This window comes from Salvelinus alpinus, chromosome 2 (genome assembly GCF_045679555.1).
Source record: "Salvelinus alpinus chromosome 2, SLU_Salpinus.1, whole genome shotgun sequence".
In the NCBI taxonomy this organism is placed as follows: Eukaryota; Metazoa; Chordata; class Actinopteri; order Salmoniformes; family Salmonidae; genus Salvelinus; species Salvelinus alpinus.
In genome coordinates this window covers 124,833,835-124,851,660 of record NC_092087.1, presented here as the reverse complement: position 1 = coordinate 124,851,660, position 17,826 = coordinate 124,833,835, and the positions used below count along the sequence as shown (strand labels likewise).

Below are 17,826 nucleotides of genomic sequence, written 5' to 3'. Positions count from 1 at the left end.
GGAATGCACTCAGAAAACGACCAAGTGGTATAAGAAGATATTTTTCCATCTGATCGACACTGCTGCCCTCAATGGCAACATAGTTCACCACCAACTAACAGGTGAGATGATTACTGAACAAGGTATTTTTGTAATTGGATGTACAGTTCACATACAAATCACATACAGTTCCATTATGCAATTATAGTGACAATATCTCACCCACCTACCCACTGCCTCATCATCCTCTCCCTTCCCTCATCCTCCCCACACCCTCATAGGTAAAGTAATTACCTACCAAAAGTACAGAGAGAACTCATGAGAGAGCTGCTGGAGGAGCACCACACCCCTCGGCGCCCATCCACTGGTGGTTGCCCTGCTGTGGACAATCCCCTATGACTCACTGCACGGCATTTTCCCTGCAAAGTCCCTTTAAACTGCTGCTCAAGGTAGTCACACATGGAGGCACTGCAAAGTCTGCCTGTCTGGCACCAGAAGGAAGCAGAGGAAGTTGACAAAATACATGTGTTTAGCTTGTGATACACCTCTATGTGTTTCATCATGCTTTGGGGAGTATCATATGCTCAAGCAATATTGAGCACATCTGCAGCAATTAGTGACTGACTGACCTGACAGGTGACTTGACAGGTGACCTGCCATGATACTATGCCTTTAGAGGTGGGGGTGGAAATGTAGTTGTTGTTCAGTCACTGCATGAATATTAAATATGGGTTATGCATATTCAGTTTTTTTCCCTCTAGTAAAACAAGTTGTTGTTGTTCAACCAACCATCACCAATACTGCAATAAAATAGACGACTATTACATATTGGCCTATGTGTTTTCTTGCTGTGTTTTCATCCAGTAAAACTGTTAAGGAGTGTACGCTAGCATACAAAAGATGGCCTCAATTTCCAGCTCGAAAGATGTCCAGCTCCAGTTCTAGTTATGATATTGGCAAATACTGTTTGTGGTTTCTGAAAGTACAGAATAAAGAGGAATTATTAATTAGAATACAATACAAGGACATAGCAATAAAACAATATTACAAAGAAGTAACATAATAAACACTGCTATAAAAATAGTATATTGCATTAACAAAATCACAAATTTGAGTTATAACAGTAAGAAACTAACTTTTGAGCTCCACAAGGGGGCAAGGTAGGAGAGAACAGAGCTATGCTAAATAGACCAAATGAAAACAAACCATGGTCATATTTCTTATTAATTTAAAAGACCAAATTCCTACACTAGAGGTGCCAAACTTTGTAAAGTCCTGAAGTGCTCTCGAAGTATGACAGAAACACCTGGGTATTTGCACTCTGATGATGTTTTTTAGTTTATAAAAACAACTAACTACTTTAGTTTGTAAAATGTTTTATTTTCAATGAAAGACCTTTGGACAGCAATGGATTATGTGGGGTGGTAATTAACATAAGTACCAGAGCCAACTACAAGTACTTATAGGGTTAATGATTGACAGCATAGAATGGAGGGAAATCACATGGTTTACTGTAAAGGAAGCGCGATAAAAAATATAATTTGTCAAACCTTTGGCAGATGAGACACAAGTCATCACCCGAAGCCCTGCATTAGTATTGTAATATTTCCTTTGGACTTTACTTAAAGTTTGTAATTCTCATTTATTTTTTGATCGGCAGCCTAAGTCTGGCTGACATCCCTCTACAAGCGTCAGAGCATTTTAAGGTATGTTTGTTTGGTCCCGATTTATTTGAAGTGCATCTTATGAAGGCTTCATCAAACCTTAATATACATTAGGAAAGTATTCAGACCCCTAGACTTTTTCCACATTTTGTTACCTTACAGCCTTATTCTAAAATTGATTAAATATTTTTTTTCCCTCATCAATCTACACACAATACCCCATAATGACAAAGCAAAAACAGGTTTTTAGACATTTTTGCAAATGTATTAAAAATATAAAATGTACATAATAAGTACTATATTCAGATCCTTTACTCAGTACTTTGTTGAAGCACCTTTGGCAGCGATTACAGCCTCAAGTCTTCCTGGGTATGACGCTACAAATTTGGCACAACTGTATTTAATCCATTTCAGAATAAGGATGTAACGTAACAAAATGTGGAAAAAGTCAAGGGGTCTGAATACTTTTGGAATGCACTGTAGGCTTCATAAGCACTACATAGATGCTTCACAAATCATCTATAGGCTTATATCATGCGCTATAAAGCTTCATACAGTGGCATAACTGTGTAACATAACCATACATATATTTGTTCACATTTATTAATCCTTTATAGAGCATGAAATACGGTTATATATGATTTGTGACACATTTTGTAGTGCTTATGAAGCCTATATGAATGCTTTATGAAGGCTTCATAAGATGCACTTCAAATAAAGCGGGACCGTTTGTTTTCTAATTCCTTTTTCTTGTCTTGGGATGATATAGGGTTGTTTGGATAGTTTTTGGGGGTTTTGAGCATTGCTCTTCAAAACTTCAGGAATAAAATTGACTAGTATATCCACAGATAGAGGACAAGACCGGCGAGAGACCAAAGATGCGGTAAGGAGCTGTTTATATTTCAGAACTGTATCTATTTCCGATACTGTTGCCAGGTCTTTTGAGGTTAAATATTATAAGGGGTAGATCAATTGAGTAAGATCCTGTGTTCTTACAGAGAGAAAATAAGAGAGTTATTTGACCAATACATCTCAGACACCCTCAGCTACGTCCACACAGTAGAGGGATTCTGTGACAGGCATCCAAGGTGGATCCTGCAGAGAAAGGAGGAACAATCCAAGATGAAGAACATCAAGGACATGGCAGAAGGAATCGACCCCAACTTTGATAAAGTCATTAACTCTGAGGATAAGGCAAAGGCATTTCAAGAGTTCACAAAGAAGTATCTGACCCAGGTAACTGCAGACAATAGACATAAGGAGCTGGAGAAGGAGCTGGAAGCTGTACTGAAGGACACTCTCAAAGGGCTGGAGGAGCTGGACTGCTTCATGGATGCTGTGGAGAGGCTGGTGGTCACTTCTGTGTTTGTATTTGCTGATGAAAACCGGTTGTGTCCTCTGCCTCAGGGGAGGGAACCATCAAGTGTCCGAGCTGTCATCACCTCTGCTAAAATGGCCTGTCCTCTCCTCATCCACTTTAAGAGGGACGCTTCAGCCTTCTTTTCCCCATGCCTCCTCAATGTGGAGGTGCTGTACGTGTACTTGGAAAATTACATACACATCTCTGAGCAGCTGTGTGAGAGAATGAGATTGGGAAATGTGTAAGCGGAAATTATTTACCACAATATTCTAATCAAATCAAAATACTTCAGTAGTATGACACCATATACATTTTTCTAAAATATTTGTTCTCAGTATAGTTTCACACAAAATATATATTAATATAGTATTATCAAATGTATTACCTCATATAAATAATGTAATAGTCTGAAAGAGATTGAACCATGTTACATGTATGATTTATAAATAATCCTTTTAAATCTAATTATCATTAGAAAATCATTATTTGGAGAGAAGTCTGACAAAATCATCATTATTAGAAATCCATTTTGCAGAGAGAATGACAACTTGATGATTGACACCAGCACTGAAGTGAATGAAAAGTCCATGCAGACCATGTTTAACCATTTGCACCATTTGAGTGATATCAGGTAAACCTTTCCTGTTTTGGGTTTATGTTACATTTGCAAATACTAGCTTACTAACACTGAGGGCAAGCATTTCTGATCATTCATTCATCGATTCCAGCAACATGTCTCAATGGCTCTGATGAAAAAGTGGAATATGTTTCTCCTGCTAGGATGAACCAGCACCTCAGACTGACGTTCCTGTTCCAGGAGTCTGCCCTGAGCTTCATTGATCTGTTCAGTCAGCGCCACTCCAGAATGCTGGACTTTCTAAAAGAGCTGGAAAGGAGAGCTGTCAAACTAGAAGAGATGAAATTCGGGTCTGACATCTCCAGTGTGGCAGGCAGTGCAGTGGGGGCGACAGGAGGGGCTCTGACCATAGCAGGCCTGTGTCTTGCCCCTGTGACTGTTGGGCTGTCACTATGGCTCACCATCGCAGGGCTTGGACTGGGTGTGACCAGTGGGGTCAACGGTGTAACCACCGGTGTCACAGAGATAATCTTTAACAGATACCACAGCAAGGAAGTCAATACAGTCTTTCAACATTTCATAGAGGACATGCAAATACTCCGGGGGAGTCTGGAGAAGGTGGCCAGCAGAATTCTTCCTGTTGTGGGATTTAACATGGTAACACTAGGGGTTGGGGTGATTATGGGCAAAGGTGCTGTGAGTTTAGGAATGAAGATCAATGACATAGTAAAAAATAACTCTGCAATAGAGGCCTTAAAGGGGAACGGCATGGTCATGGGTGCAGGCAAGGTGGGACTCGGGGGGGGCAACAAACTTGCTGCAGATTTACCTGACATTGGGATGTTGGCCCAAGGCACTCCACTCGCCCTATCTAAGACATTAAGGCGATGTAATGTGGCCTTAAATGCCCTATTCATTGGCCTGGACATCATCACTATCTGTAAAGACAGTGTCAGCCTCGCCAAAGGCAGCAAGAGTGAGGACTCCCAGCTCATCCGAGCCAGAGTGGCACTGTGGCGCACGGAGATCAACTCATGTCAGAGGATCCATGACTCACTGTGCCAAGGCATCCGTAGGTTCAGACAGAGTCAGCGAATCCTGGAGAAACCATTTTACCTTGTGAAGGAGTTAGAAAGTCTAGAGCCGCTTGTAGAGATGGGACTCATGGACAGCCTGAGGATGATATAGAAACTCTGGGGCAGCCTATGGAGGAGATGAGACTACTGGGGCAGCCTATGGAGATGAGACTCTTGGGGCAGCCTATGGAGGAGATAGAAAATTATTTGACATAAAACATGTCACATACTGTACCCAACAGATGTTGAATTATATTATTTGTGTGTATGTATTAGCAAAAATGCTCAAGCTCTATTAAGTCTTTGAATTTCACCAAGTTGGCATTGCCATTGGTTAATTCACTGCGTAATATGTTAATTGCTTTTTCATGAAAAATCCCTGTCTCTAGGTTTTTGCGACTGGACCTGGCATTCAAGCATGGTGCTGTTGCTGTTAGCATATGTATGGGCTGAGAAGAACATTTCTACATTTGAAAATGTAGAAGTCAGGACACCTGCCGTTTGGACTCACTTCCTGTACGACTTAATTGCTTAACATGGACATTTTAAATGATTACTGTGAATGGTTTTAATAATGGATGTGTTATGATAAGTTACTTAGATTTGAGAATAGAAGAGAACAGATTTTTGCATTAAATGTATTTAAGATTATTATACGTTTTATTAAACCTCCCCTTTATCTGGACGGTGTTCTTGTTGTGGAATAGTCCAATCTAAACATTCTAAATATATTATATAGAACAAACATGCCTCTCTGACATGTAGAATATGGAATCCCTATCTTTCTGCAACATTACAAGTTGTACCAACTGAACATAGCTGTTCTACGTCAGATTCTAGAACCTGTCACTGTATATTGATGTAATGTAAAATTTTTAAAAAGTTTCAAGAGTTTAATCCACGTTATATTGTTGAGAAAATCTAATTGGCCTAAGTAGTTATTTCAGCGTGGTTATTCTACTTCTGAATTGTATAGGCATGTACTGCCCTCTAGTGCATTTTACTCATGTGACATGTCTTGCTGTTATAGATTGCTACTCACTTCAATTAAGATATGTGCTGATAAAAGTGCATTCTTTTCTACATTAGCAATGTTTAAATATCCATACAGAGTTGAATTACAGAACTCCAGAGATTTTCAGAAACAGTGGTACCCTCACCGCTTACAGTAGATTAATGTAGCCCTACAACTATTTTGATTTACAACTTTCTAATTTGAAAATGCTAAAATAGCTGGAATACACCTGCTATGATTTAGCAGATTCACTTGTGCAGAAATCTATTAACCAGATCGATCTTTCATATGGTGTCATTTTCAGACCAGGTGTGGCCAACATTTTGATATAAACTGGCCGTTGAGTGTACAGGTACACCCATCGAGTACGGGGGAATTCTACACGGTGTTGGAAACGTTCCACAGGGTTGTTGGTCGATATTGACGTAATGGCATTACGCAGTTGCTGCAGATTGGACGGCAATACATTCATGCAGCGAACAGCCCGTTCCATCTCATCCCAAAGAGGCTGTACTGGGTTGAGGTCTGAGGACTGCGCAGGCCACTCAAGTAAACTGAAATCGCTGTCATGCTCCAGGCAATGTTGTTCCACTCAGTTGTCCAGTGTTGGTGATCGTGTGCTCATTGGAGCTGCTCCTTCTTGTTTTTAGCTGATAGGAGTGGAACCCGTTGAGGTCGTCTGCGATATGTCCAATAGCATATCCGTGACAAGGATCGACGAGTTGTGCGTTCCAAGATGGCGTTCTGCACACCACTGCGCCGTTATTTGCCTGCTTGTGTCCTGCCTGTTAGCTTGCACGATTCTTGTCATTCTCCTTCGACCTCTCTCATCAACAAGCTGTTTTCACCCACAGGCCTGCCGCGGACTGGATGTTTGTTATTTGTCACACACTGAGAAGTAAACCCTAGACAGTGTCATGTGTGAAACGCCCAGGAGGGCAGACAATTCTAAAGATACTGGATCCGGCGAGCCTGGTACCGATGATCATACCACGCTCAAAGTCTCTTAGGTCACTTGTTTTGTCCATTCTAACGTTCAATCAAACGGTAACTGAAACCCTCGATGCCTGTCTGTCTGTCTGCTTTATATAGCAAGCCGCGGCCACGTGCTTCACTGTGTGTAGGAGCGATCCATTTTCATGAACCTAATAAACTGTCCAGTATTTATGTTACCGGTGTAATTACAGAGTTGGGACTAAAAACACTGCGACTACATTACAGTACAGTATTAAAACTTCCTCCCATTTAGAATTGTATGACAAGACAACAAATAATTATTTTATCTGAGAATGTAATTTATGTCTATTGAAGATGTACAACAAAGATGTACTTCAGTACTTTTCCATCACCCATGATTTCTCCATGCTCCCCTGTGCATATCACATTCTCATCAGTCAGGAGGGTCCTTGAGTTATTTTGAGTACACATTCCTGCAGTCCACTAAATAATGACACTCTTCAAATACACAAAGAGCTTGAACCTAACACTACTTTCAATCTCTAAGGATATAAAAACAATCTATTCATACTAAGAGGATATCATGATATTAAACAGTAATATAAAACAGTCATTTACAATCTATCAGAGTAAAGAAAAAGTTAAAGAAAGTATCACCCTTATTGTGTGAATTACTCAGATGATGGTACTAAAAAGCAGTCTTTTAAAATACCCAATTCCAACACTAGTGGTGTCAAACTTTGCATGAGAGAAACGCCTGGGTATTTGCACTCTGATGATGTTTTTTAGTTTGTAAAAACAACTAACTACTTTCTTACTTTGTACTTTCTTACTTTCATTTTCAATGAAAGAGCCTTGGCCAGCAATGGACTATGTGGCATGGTAATTAACATGATTGACAGCATAGAAGGGAGGGAAATCACATGTACTGTAAAGGAAGTACAAGTCAGTGCAATAAAAAATATAATTTGTCAAAACTTTTTCAGATGGGACACAAGTCATCAGCCGAAGCCCTGCATTTATATTGTAATATTTCCTTTGGACTTTACTTAAAGTTTGTCATTCTCATCTAATTTTCGATCGGTAGCCTAAGTCTGGCTGACATCCCTCTACAAGCGTCAGTGCATTAAGGTATGTTTGTTTGGTCCCGCTTTATTCGAAGTGCATCTTATGAAGGCTTCATCAAACCTTCATAGACATTAGGAAAGTATTCAGACCCCTAGACTTTTTCCACATTTTGTTACCTTACAGCCTTATTCTAAAATTGATTAAATATATATTTTTCCTCATCAATCTACACACAATACCCCATAATGACATAGCAAAAACAGGTTTTTAGACAAACTGAAATATCACATTTAAATAATAAGTATTCAGATCCTTTACTCAGTACTTTGTTGAAGCACATTTGGCAGCGATTACAGCCTCGAGTCTTCCTGGGTATGACGCTACAAGCTTGGCACACCTGTATTTAATCCATTTCAGAGTAAGGATGTAACGTAACAGAATGTGGAAAAAGTCAAGGGGTCTGAATACTTTTGGAATGCACTGTAGGCTTCATAAGCACTACATAGATGCTTCACAAATCATCTATAGGCTTATATCATGCGCTATAAAGCTTCATACTGTGACATAACCAAACATATAGTTGTTCACATTTATTAATCCTTTATAGAGCATGAAATATGGTTATATATGATTTGTGACACATTTTGTAGTGCTTATGAAGCCTATATGAATGCTTTATGAAGGCTTCATAAGATGCACTTCAAATAAAGCGGAACTGTTTGTTTTCTACTTCCTTTTTTCTTGTCTTGGGATGATATAGGGTTGCTTGGATAGTTGTTTGGGGTTTTGAGCATTGTTCTTCAAAACTTCTGGAATAAAATTGAGTAGTATATCCACAGATCGAGGACAAGACCGGCGAGAGACCAAAGATGCGGTAAGGAGCTGTTTATATTTCAGAACTGCATCTATTTTCGATACTGTTGCCAGGTCTTTTGAGGTTAAATATTATAAGGGGTAGATCAATTGAGTAAGATCCTGTGTTCTTACAGAGAGAAAATAAGAGAGTTATTTGACCAATACATCTCAGACACCCTCAGCTACGTCCACACAGTAGAGGGATTCTGTGACAGGCATCCAAGGTGGATCCTGCAGAGAAAGGAGGAACAATCCAAGATGAAGAACATCAAGGAAATGGCAGAAGGAATCGACCCCAACTTTGATAAAGTCATTAACTCTGAGGATAAGGCAAAGGCATTTCAAGAGTTCACAAAGAAGTATCTGACCCAGGTAACTGCAGACAATAGACATAAGGAGCTAGAGAAGGAGCTAGAAGATGTACTGAAGGACACTCTCAAAGGGCTGGAGGAGCTGGACTACTTCATGGATGCTGTGGAGAGGCTGGTGGTCACTTCTGTGTTTGTATTTGCTGATGAAAACCGGTTGTGTCCTCTGCCTCAGGGGAGGGAACCATCAAGTGTCCGAGCTGTCATCACCTCTGCTAGAATGGCCTGTCCTCTCCTCATCCACTTTAAGAGGGACGCTTCAGCCTTTTTTCCCCCATGCCTCCTCAATGTGGAGGTGCTGTACGTGTACTTGGAAAATTACATACACATCTCTGAGCAGCTGTGTGAGAGAATGGGATTGGGAAAACCTAAGTGGATATCAGTTTAAATTATTTAACACAATAATCAAATCAAAATACTTCAGTATGACACCATATACAGTGCATTCGGAAAGTATTCAGACCCCTTGACTTTTCCCACATTTTATTGTTAGACTTATTCTAAAATTGATTAAATAGTTTTTCTACCTCAATCTACACACAATACCCCATAATGACAAAGCATAAACAGGTTTTTAGACACTTTTGCAAATGTATTACAGATAAAAAAACAGAAATATCACATTTAAGTAAGTATTCAGACCCTTAGTACTTTGTTGAAGAACCTTTGGCAGCGATTACAACCTCAAGTCTTCTTGGGTATGATGCTACAAGCTTGGCACACCTGTTTTTGGGGAGTTTCTCCAATTATTCTCTGCAGATCCTCTCAAGCTCTGTCAGGTTGGATGGGGAGCTATTATCAGGTCTCTCCAGAGATGTTCGATCGGGTTCAAGTCCGGGCTCTGGCAAGGCCATTCAAGGACATTCAGAGACTTGTCCCAAAGCCACTCCTGCGTTGTCTTGGCTGTGTGATTATCATGTCCAATCAATTGAATTTACCACAGGTGGACTCCAATCAAGTTCTAGAAACATCTCAAGGATGGTCAATGGAAACAGGATGCACCTGAGCTCAATTTCGAGTCTCATAGCAAAGGGTCTGAAAACTTATGTGAATAAGGTATTTCAGTTTTTTATTTTTCATAAATTTGCAAACATCTCAAAAACTGTGGGGTATTGTGTGTAGACAAGGATAAAAAAAATATATTTTAGAAGAAGGCTGTAACGTAACAAAATGTGGAAAAAGGGAAGGGGTCTGAACACTTTCCGAATGCACCGTTGTAACGGCAGCCTTCCTCCTCTTCGTCTGAAGAGGAGGTGTAGCAGGGATCGGACCAAGACGCAGCGTAGTTCGTGCTCAACATATTTAATTAAGACGATAAACGTGAACACTTACAAAATACAAAAATAACAAACGTGGCAAACCGAAACAGTACTCTCTCGTGAAACGAACACAAAGACAGGAAACAACCACCCACAAACCCCAACATAAAACAAGCCACCTAAATATGGTTCCCAATCAGAGACAATGACAAACACCTGCCTCTGATTGAGAACCATATCAGGCATACATAGAAATAGACAAACTAGACACACAACATAGAATGCCCACCCAGCTCACGTCCTGACCAACACTAAAACAAGTAAAACACACAAGAACTATGGTCAGAACGTGACAACCGTACATAAATCTTATCTATTGGTTCTCAGTATAGTTTCACACAAAATATATATTAGTATAGTATTATCAAATCTATCTATTACCTCATATAAATAATGTAAGTGCTCTGAAAGAGATTGAACCATGTTACATGTATAATTTATAAATAATACTTTTTATATCCAATTATCAGTAGAAAATCATTTTGTGGAGAGAATTCTGACAAAACCATTGACATCAGAACTGACGTGAATGCAAAATCCATGCAGAACATGTTTGACCATTTGAGCCATTTAATTGATACCAGGTACATCTCTTTCCTGTTCATGTTCTTTATGTAATTGTTCAGATTCTGGTCAATAATGCTGAGGGTGCACATTGCTAATCATTCATTCATCGATTCCAGCTACATGTTTCAATGTCTCTGATGGAAAAAGTGGAATGTGTTTCTCCTGCTAGGATGAACCAGCACCTCAGACTGACGTTACTGTTCCAGGACTCTGCCCTGCGCTTCATTGGTCTGTTCAGCCAGCGCCACTCCAGAATGCTGGACTTTAATAGAGCCGGAAAAGAGAGCTGTCAAACTAGAAGAGATGAAATTCGGATCTGATATCTCCAGTGTGGAATGTGGTGCAGTGGGGGCAACAGGAGGGGCTCTGACCATAGCAGGCCTTTGTCTTGCCCCTGTGACTGCTGGGCTGTCACTGGGGCTCACCATCCCAGGGATTGGAAAGGGTGTGACCAGTGGGGTCAACAGTCTAACCACCGGTGTAACAAAGGTGGCATTTAAAAGCTACCAAAACAAGAAAGCCAATACAATCTTTCAATGTTTCATGGAGGACATAAAAAGACTCCATGGTAGTCTGGAGAAGGTGGCCAGCAACATTTGCCCTTTGGAGCCGAAGGTGGTGGCATTAGTGGTTGGGAAGAATATAGGCAAAGGTGGTGCGAGTTTAGGAAAGAAGATCAATGGCATAGTAAAAAAAACTTTGCAATAGAGGCCTTAAAGGGGAAAGGCGTGGTCATGGGTGCAGGCAAGGTGGGACTCGGAGAGGGCAAAAAACTTGCTGCAGATTTACCGGACATTGGGATGTGGGCACAAGGCACTCCACTCGCAAACGGTGTTCCATATCTAAGACATTAAGGCGATGTAACGTGGGCTTTAATGCCCTATTCATTGGCCTGTACATCATCAATATCTGTAAAGACAGTGTCAGCCTCGCCAAAGGCAGCAAGAGCAGGAGATCCCAGCTCATCTGAGCCAGAGTGGCACTGTGGCGCACAGAGATCAACTCATGTCAGAGGATCCATGACTCACTGTGCCGAGGCATCTGGAGGTTCAGAAAGAGTCAGCGAATCCTGGAGAAACCATTTTACCTCGTGGGGGAGATAGAGACTCTGGAGTCACCTTTGGAGAAGATGGAACTCCTGGAGCAGCCTGTAAATGAGACAGAAAAAGGTATAAAATTAAAGTTAAATGCTTTTGCCCTCATTATATAGGGTATCAAAAACTGCCTGCGAGTGGATTTAATGCAGCCCATGTAAAAAAAAAAGTAAAAATGTAAATGTGTGTGGGGGGGATGAGCGCAATGATGATAATGACAATGGACTTACAGTTGAAGTCGGAAGTTTATAGTGAGGACCAGAAGGGATCTTAAAAGGGGTTTTGCTGGTCTCACTGGCTCAGTTGGCTTTTATGTCTAGTGGGGTCTATATACTGCATATCTAAAATCACCTTCAAGGTGGGAAGTTGGAAACAAAAAATTCTATGTTCTCCTGACCATAGAGAGCCCTCGGGGTTCTCTATAGTGTGTTAGGTCAGGGCATGACTAGGGGGTGTTCTAGTCGATTTCTATGTTTGGGTTTGAGTATGGTTCCCAATTAGAGGCAGCTGATTATCGTTGTCGCTAATTGGGGATCATACTTAAGGTGTCCCTGTTCCCACCTGCATTGTTTTGTGTTTGTGCATGTTGCATCACTGATGTCACATTTCATTGTTGGTTTATTGTTTTTTTGGAAGTTTCACTGCAAATAAGGATGTGGAACTCAACACACGCTGCACCTTGGTCCGTCCATTATCACGACCGTGACAGAATATCCCACCAATGCAGGACCAAGCAGCGTGTTATGGAGGTAAAGGAGTTTTGGACATGGGAGGAAATAATGGGTGGATGTGAGACCCTTCCTTGGAACGAGACACCAAGGAATTTGGAAGGACAGGACAGCGACGACGCTGGGGTCCGCGGCCACAGAAACACCAAGATTTTTTTCCGGACCAAGCAGCGTGAAAGGAGGGAACAGCGCTTTGTGGAGGAATGGACCCGGGAAAAGGATGTGTGGAGAACAACCTGGGAAGAGATAGACAGGTGGGCGATCGATCCAGAGAAAGTGCCGGAGCCCGCCTGGGATTCGCTGGAGCAGTGCGAGGAGGGTTACAGGATAATGGAGTTGGAGAAAGGAGCACGCCGGCGCGGTAGGAAGCCCTCGAGGAAACACCAAAGGTTTCTTGGGGAGGGGCACATGGGGAGTGTGGCGAGTTCAGATAGGAGACCTGCGCCAACTTCCCGTGCTTACCGTGAGGAGCTGAAGAAGGAACCAGAGCCAGTCGGGCTGATATTGGAGGTGAGCAATGGGAATGATACAGAGACTGTGAAGGATTTAATGGGGAGTTTGGAGGAGAGTGAAATGAGGGAGCTGCTGTGTTGGTGCTTGAGGCACAACATCCACCCGATAGAGCGTGTGCGGGATGTGATGTTACCTGAGTCAGCTCTCCATACTCGTCCTGACGTACGTGCTAACCGTCGGGGAATGACAGTGCCAGTCCCACGAACCAGGCCTCCTGTGCGCCTCCCTAGTCCTGCACCTCCTGTAGCAGCCCCACGTACTAGCTCTCCTGTGGCAGCCCCTCGTACCAGTCCTCCGGTTCTGGTACCACGCACCAGGCTTATAGTGCACCTCGACAGTCCAATACGCCATGTTCCTCTTCCCCGCACTAGCCTTGAGGTGCGTGTCCCCAGCCCGGTACCACCAGTTCCGGCACCACGTACCAGGCCTCCTGTGCGTCTCCAGAGCCCTGTGCGCCCTGTTCCTGCTCCCCGCACTAGCCTTGAGGTGCGTGTCCCCAGCCCGGTACCACCAGTTCCGGCACCACGTACCAGGCCTATAGTGCGCCTCGGCAGCCCAGTACGCCCTGTTCCTCTTCCCCGCACTCGCCCTGAGGTGCGTGTCCTCGGCCCAGTACCACCAGTGCCAACACCACGCACCAAGCTTCCTGTGCGTCTCCAGAGTCCAGTACGCCCTGTTCCTCCTCCCCGCACTAGCCCTGAGATGCGTGTCCCCAGCCCGGTACCACCAGTTCCGGCACCACGCACTAGGCCTAATGTGCGTCTCCAGGGTCCAGTATGCCCTGTTCCTCCTCCCCGCACTAGCCTTGATGTGCGTTTCCTTAGTCCGGTACCACCAGTTCCAGCACCACGCACCAGGCCTACTGTGCGCATCAGCCGGCCAGAGTCTGCCGTCTGCCCAGCGCCGTCTGCGCTGTCCGCCTGCCCAGCGCCGTCTGAGCTACCCGTCTGCCCAGCGCCGCCTGCGCTGCCCGTCTGTCAAGCGCCACCTGAGCTGTCCGTCTGCCCAGCGCCACCTGCGCTGCCCGTCTGCCCAGCGCCGTCTGAGCCGCCCGTCTGTCCTGAGCCGTCAAAGCCGCCTGTCTGTCCTGAGCCACTAGAGCCGTACGTCAGTCAGGAGCCGCCAGAGCCGTCCGTCAGTCAGGAGCCGCCAGAGCCGCCCGCCAGTCAGGAGCCGCCAGTGCCGCCCGCGAGTCAGGACCTGCCAGAGCCGCCAGTCAGCCAGGAGCCGCCAGTCAGCCAGGAGCTGCCAGAGCCGCCAGTCAGCCAGGACCTGCCAGAGCCGCCAGTCAGCCAGGACCTGCCAGAGTCGCCAGTCAGCCAGGACCTGCCAGAGTCGCCAGTCAGCCAGGACCTGCCAGAGTCGCCAGTCAGCCAGGACCTGCCAGAGTCGCCAGTCAGCCAGGACCTGCCAGAGTCGTCAGTCAGCCAGGAGCTGCCAGAGCCGCCAGTCAGCCAGGACCTGCCAGAGTCGCCAGTCAGCCAGGACCTGCCAGAGTCGCCAGTCAGCCAGGACCTGCCAGAGTCGCCAGTCAGCCAGGACCTGCCAGAGTCGTCAGTCAGCCAGGAGCTGCCAGAGCCGCCAGTCAGCCAGGAGCTGCCAGAGCCGCCATCCAGTCAGGAGCTGCCAGAGCCGCCCGCCAGTCATGAGCTGCCCGCCAGTCATGAGCTGCCTTCCAGTCATGAGCTGCCTTCCAGTCATGAGCTGCCTTCCAGTCATGAGCTGCCTTCCAGTCATGAGCTGCCCTCCAGTCATGAGCTGCCCTCCAGTCATGAGCTGTCCTCCAGTCATGAGCTGCCCTCCAGTCCGGAGCTGCCATTCAGTCCGGAGCTGCCCCTCAGTCCCCTCAGTCCGGAGCTGCCCCTCAGTCCGGAGCTGCCCCTCCGTCCAGTGGCGCCCTCTAGGATGGTCTTCAGTCCGGGACTCGCTATAAGGGTCCTCGCTCCAGAGGCGCCACCAAAGCGGGTATTGACTATGGTGGAGTGGGGGCCACGTCCCGCACCCGAGCCGCCGCCGTAAGAAGGCCCACCCGGACCCTCCCCTTCTATGTCAGGGGGCGGGGTACTGTCACGCCCTGGCCTTAGTTATCTTTGTTTTCTTTATTATTTTAGTTAGGTCAGGGTGTGACATGGGGGATGTATGTGTTTTGTATTGTCTAGGGGGTTTTGTATGTTGATGGGGCAGTGTTTAGTCTAGGTGTATGTATGTCTATGGTTGCCTAGATTGGTTCTCAATTAGAGACAGCTGTCTATCGTTGTCTCTGATTGGGAGCCATATTTAGGCAACCATAGTCATTAGGTAGTTTGTGGGTGATATTCTATGTCTATGTTGCATGTTAGCACTTAGTTTGTATAGCTTCACGTTCGTCGGTTTGTTGTTTTGTTTAGTTTGTAAGTGTTCTTCGTCTACGTTGATTAAATATGTGTTCATTTCACGCTGCGCCTTGGTCCTCCTCTCTTTCACGTAACGACGATCGTGACAGATGGACATCAACTTGACAAAAGTGATCTGCTCGAATGTGCCCATTGAGACAAGCATGATGCAAGACTCACGCTCACACAATCACACAGAGTATTTGCGCATGTGCACGGGTGCAATTCACGCTACTACAATGAGGGTAGTTACAGTACCACAACAGCAGAGAAGTTTAGCCTCATGCTTCAATGACTCTAATTGTTGCAGAAATTGACCCACTACTACTGTTTACTTTGTGCATCTACGTCATCTCGCTTCATCTCATGGAGTCTACCATTAAACGTAACCTAACCTATATCCTGACCCATCATCTTATGCATTACTGCCCCCAGTGGCAAGAAGTGACATCCCAAAAACCCACACATCAATGGCTCCTAGCCTCCCACATATAGGCTACTTTCTGTCCCTAACACTAAAACTAAATAAAAACGAGTAAAGTGAATCTGAAAACTAACTGAAAATAAACAGAATTTCAAATAATATTAAAATGAATAGAAATGAAAACAAATATAAAAACACAAAACTATAATAACCTTGTTTTATACAGTCTTTTTTGCTAATCTTTATCAAGGTTGTAAATAATTTGAGGTGACTGTATAGTGTAGTTCTGTGTCAATAGTATCCCTTTATTATTCTCTCTCTGTGGCCTCTCACGGTGAAGCCAGAGACAAGGTCACCTTGGAGCGGCCATGATGGCACCAGGCAGTCCTTTTGGAGGAGAGAGCGACAGGTCAACCAAACACAAGGCGCACTCTCTCTCAAGCTGCTCCTTTGGAGGACAGAACAGAGAGAGTGAAAACCCTTCTTTCCCCTGAGGCCAGTGGAGAGGGGGATAGAGGGAAAGGAGTAGGGAGAGAGGAGGAGGGGAGAAAAGAGGGGGAGGTCCTAATTCACTATAGAGTTGATGGAAAAAGACGTCAGAAGCGTCACGCGTCATTGAGTCAGCCGAGATGGTTCAGTTTACGTAGAGCGTGAGGTTGACGTACTGGGGACTGCAGAGGAGAAGGAGAGAAAGGGGATATTTAACACCTTCAAGACCAGGTATAGTAATGTTGAGTTTTGTTGCAACAGATCATCAGAAATTGATATGGTGTTTCAGTCCTTGTGTTTTATACCATTGACAGGACTCTTTTTGTGTGGTTCAAACTTGAAGGTCAAAAGACAAAAGAAAGGTGACTGTCATAAGCAGCTGTAATATTTTGAGAAATTTACATTTTAGTGACATTTCAAAACAGAAAGAAATATAATTCTGGAAGAAATGGCACACATAATAGATGAGCTATTTTGGTAAATCAGTATCGAGTAGTTGTTTGAAATATAATTTTTTCTCAATGGAAACCAAATAAAAAACAATAGGATGGCATTCATAATATTAAAAAACAGTCACACACAGAACTTTTCCTCAGATATCTGCCCGCTTCTTCTCAAGACTACAGTTGGTGAGAGTGGCGAGATGATTTCAAACTTCTTCTCTACCTCAGGCTCAAGACCATGTACATCAAGCACTCAAGTCGTTAGATACATTTTTCCATCCGGACTCTTCACTGAATCATCTCTGACTTGTTTTATCAAGGCCCCACCAAATATCCAAACCTGTCCTAAATGTCAAGAGGTTTGACCTCATCAATATAATTATGAAAAAGAACTTGCGATGTCCACTGGTTCCACTTTGGAAAGAGGTCACAGGATCACAGACCACATGAAACTTTGATGGGGCAATGGAAGTAGAATAGGTGTCACAAACACAAACACTTAACTCAGAGACCTTACCTAAAGTATATTTCTATATATTTCCCTAGAGCTTCAGTTGCTGGTTTGTGATGCTATCTGTCAGGATGCCCTTCAGTCACCTCCACTCATCCAGCTGATGCCCCAGCATGAGCATGGTGATGCAGAGAGGAATGACATCATCATGTGACTGCCCTCCCACTTGCACGTCCTCCCCTGGATGCTGTGGCAACATGAGACATGCCGGCCCCTGGATGCTGTGGCAACATGAGACATGCCGGCCGGGCGTCTCTCCCGGCCGGCATGTCTGTCACGTCTGTCACGTGCCCCTTTTTCTCTATCCCTCTCTTTCGATCTCTCTCTCTGCTGCTGTGAGGAGAGGGGTGGGATACTGTATCAACTAAGCCTCCACTTCCTCCCTTATCCATTTCTCTTGCAATCCCCATCTCCCTCCCACCTCTCTCTCTCTCTTCCTATCCCCTG

General features: G+C 44.2%; 1 protein-coding gene and 1 pseudogene across 2 annotated transcripts; both read left to right on the top strand.

The window, feature by feature from the left end:
* Positions 1-1,546: 1,546 nt before the first annotated feature.
* On the top strand, positions 1,547-5,307 carry LOC139568577 (uncharacterized). Of its 2 annotated transcripts, XM_071390498.1 has the most exons (5): positions 1,547-1,685; positions 2,492-2,526; positions 2,642-3,244; positions 3,539-3,634; positions 3,784-5,307. In XM_071390498.1, exons 2-5 carry the CDS (start codon positions 2,522-2,524, stop codon positions 4,766-4,768), a joined length of 1,689 nt encoding a protein of 562 aa, XP_071246599.1. In that variant the 5' UTR covers positions 1,547-1,685; positions 2,492-2,521; the 3' UTR covers positions 4,769-5,307. The 2 variants fall into 2 exon arrangements, with proteins under 2 accessions (XP_071246599.1, XP_071246600.1); XM_071390499.1 differs by lacking the exon at positions 1,547-1,685 and having other exon boundaries at positions 2,418-2,526.
* Positions 5,308-8,565: 3,258 nt separating this feature from the next.
* On the top strand, positions 8,566-12,218 carry LOC139542445 (uncharacterized; annotated as a pseudogene).
* The last annotated feature ends 5,608 nt before the right edge of the window (positions 12,219-17,826 follow it).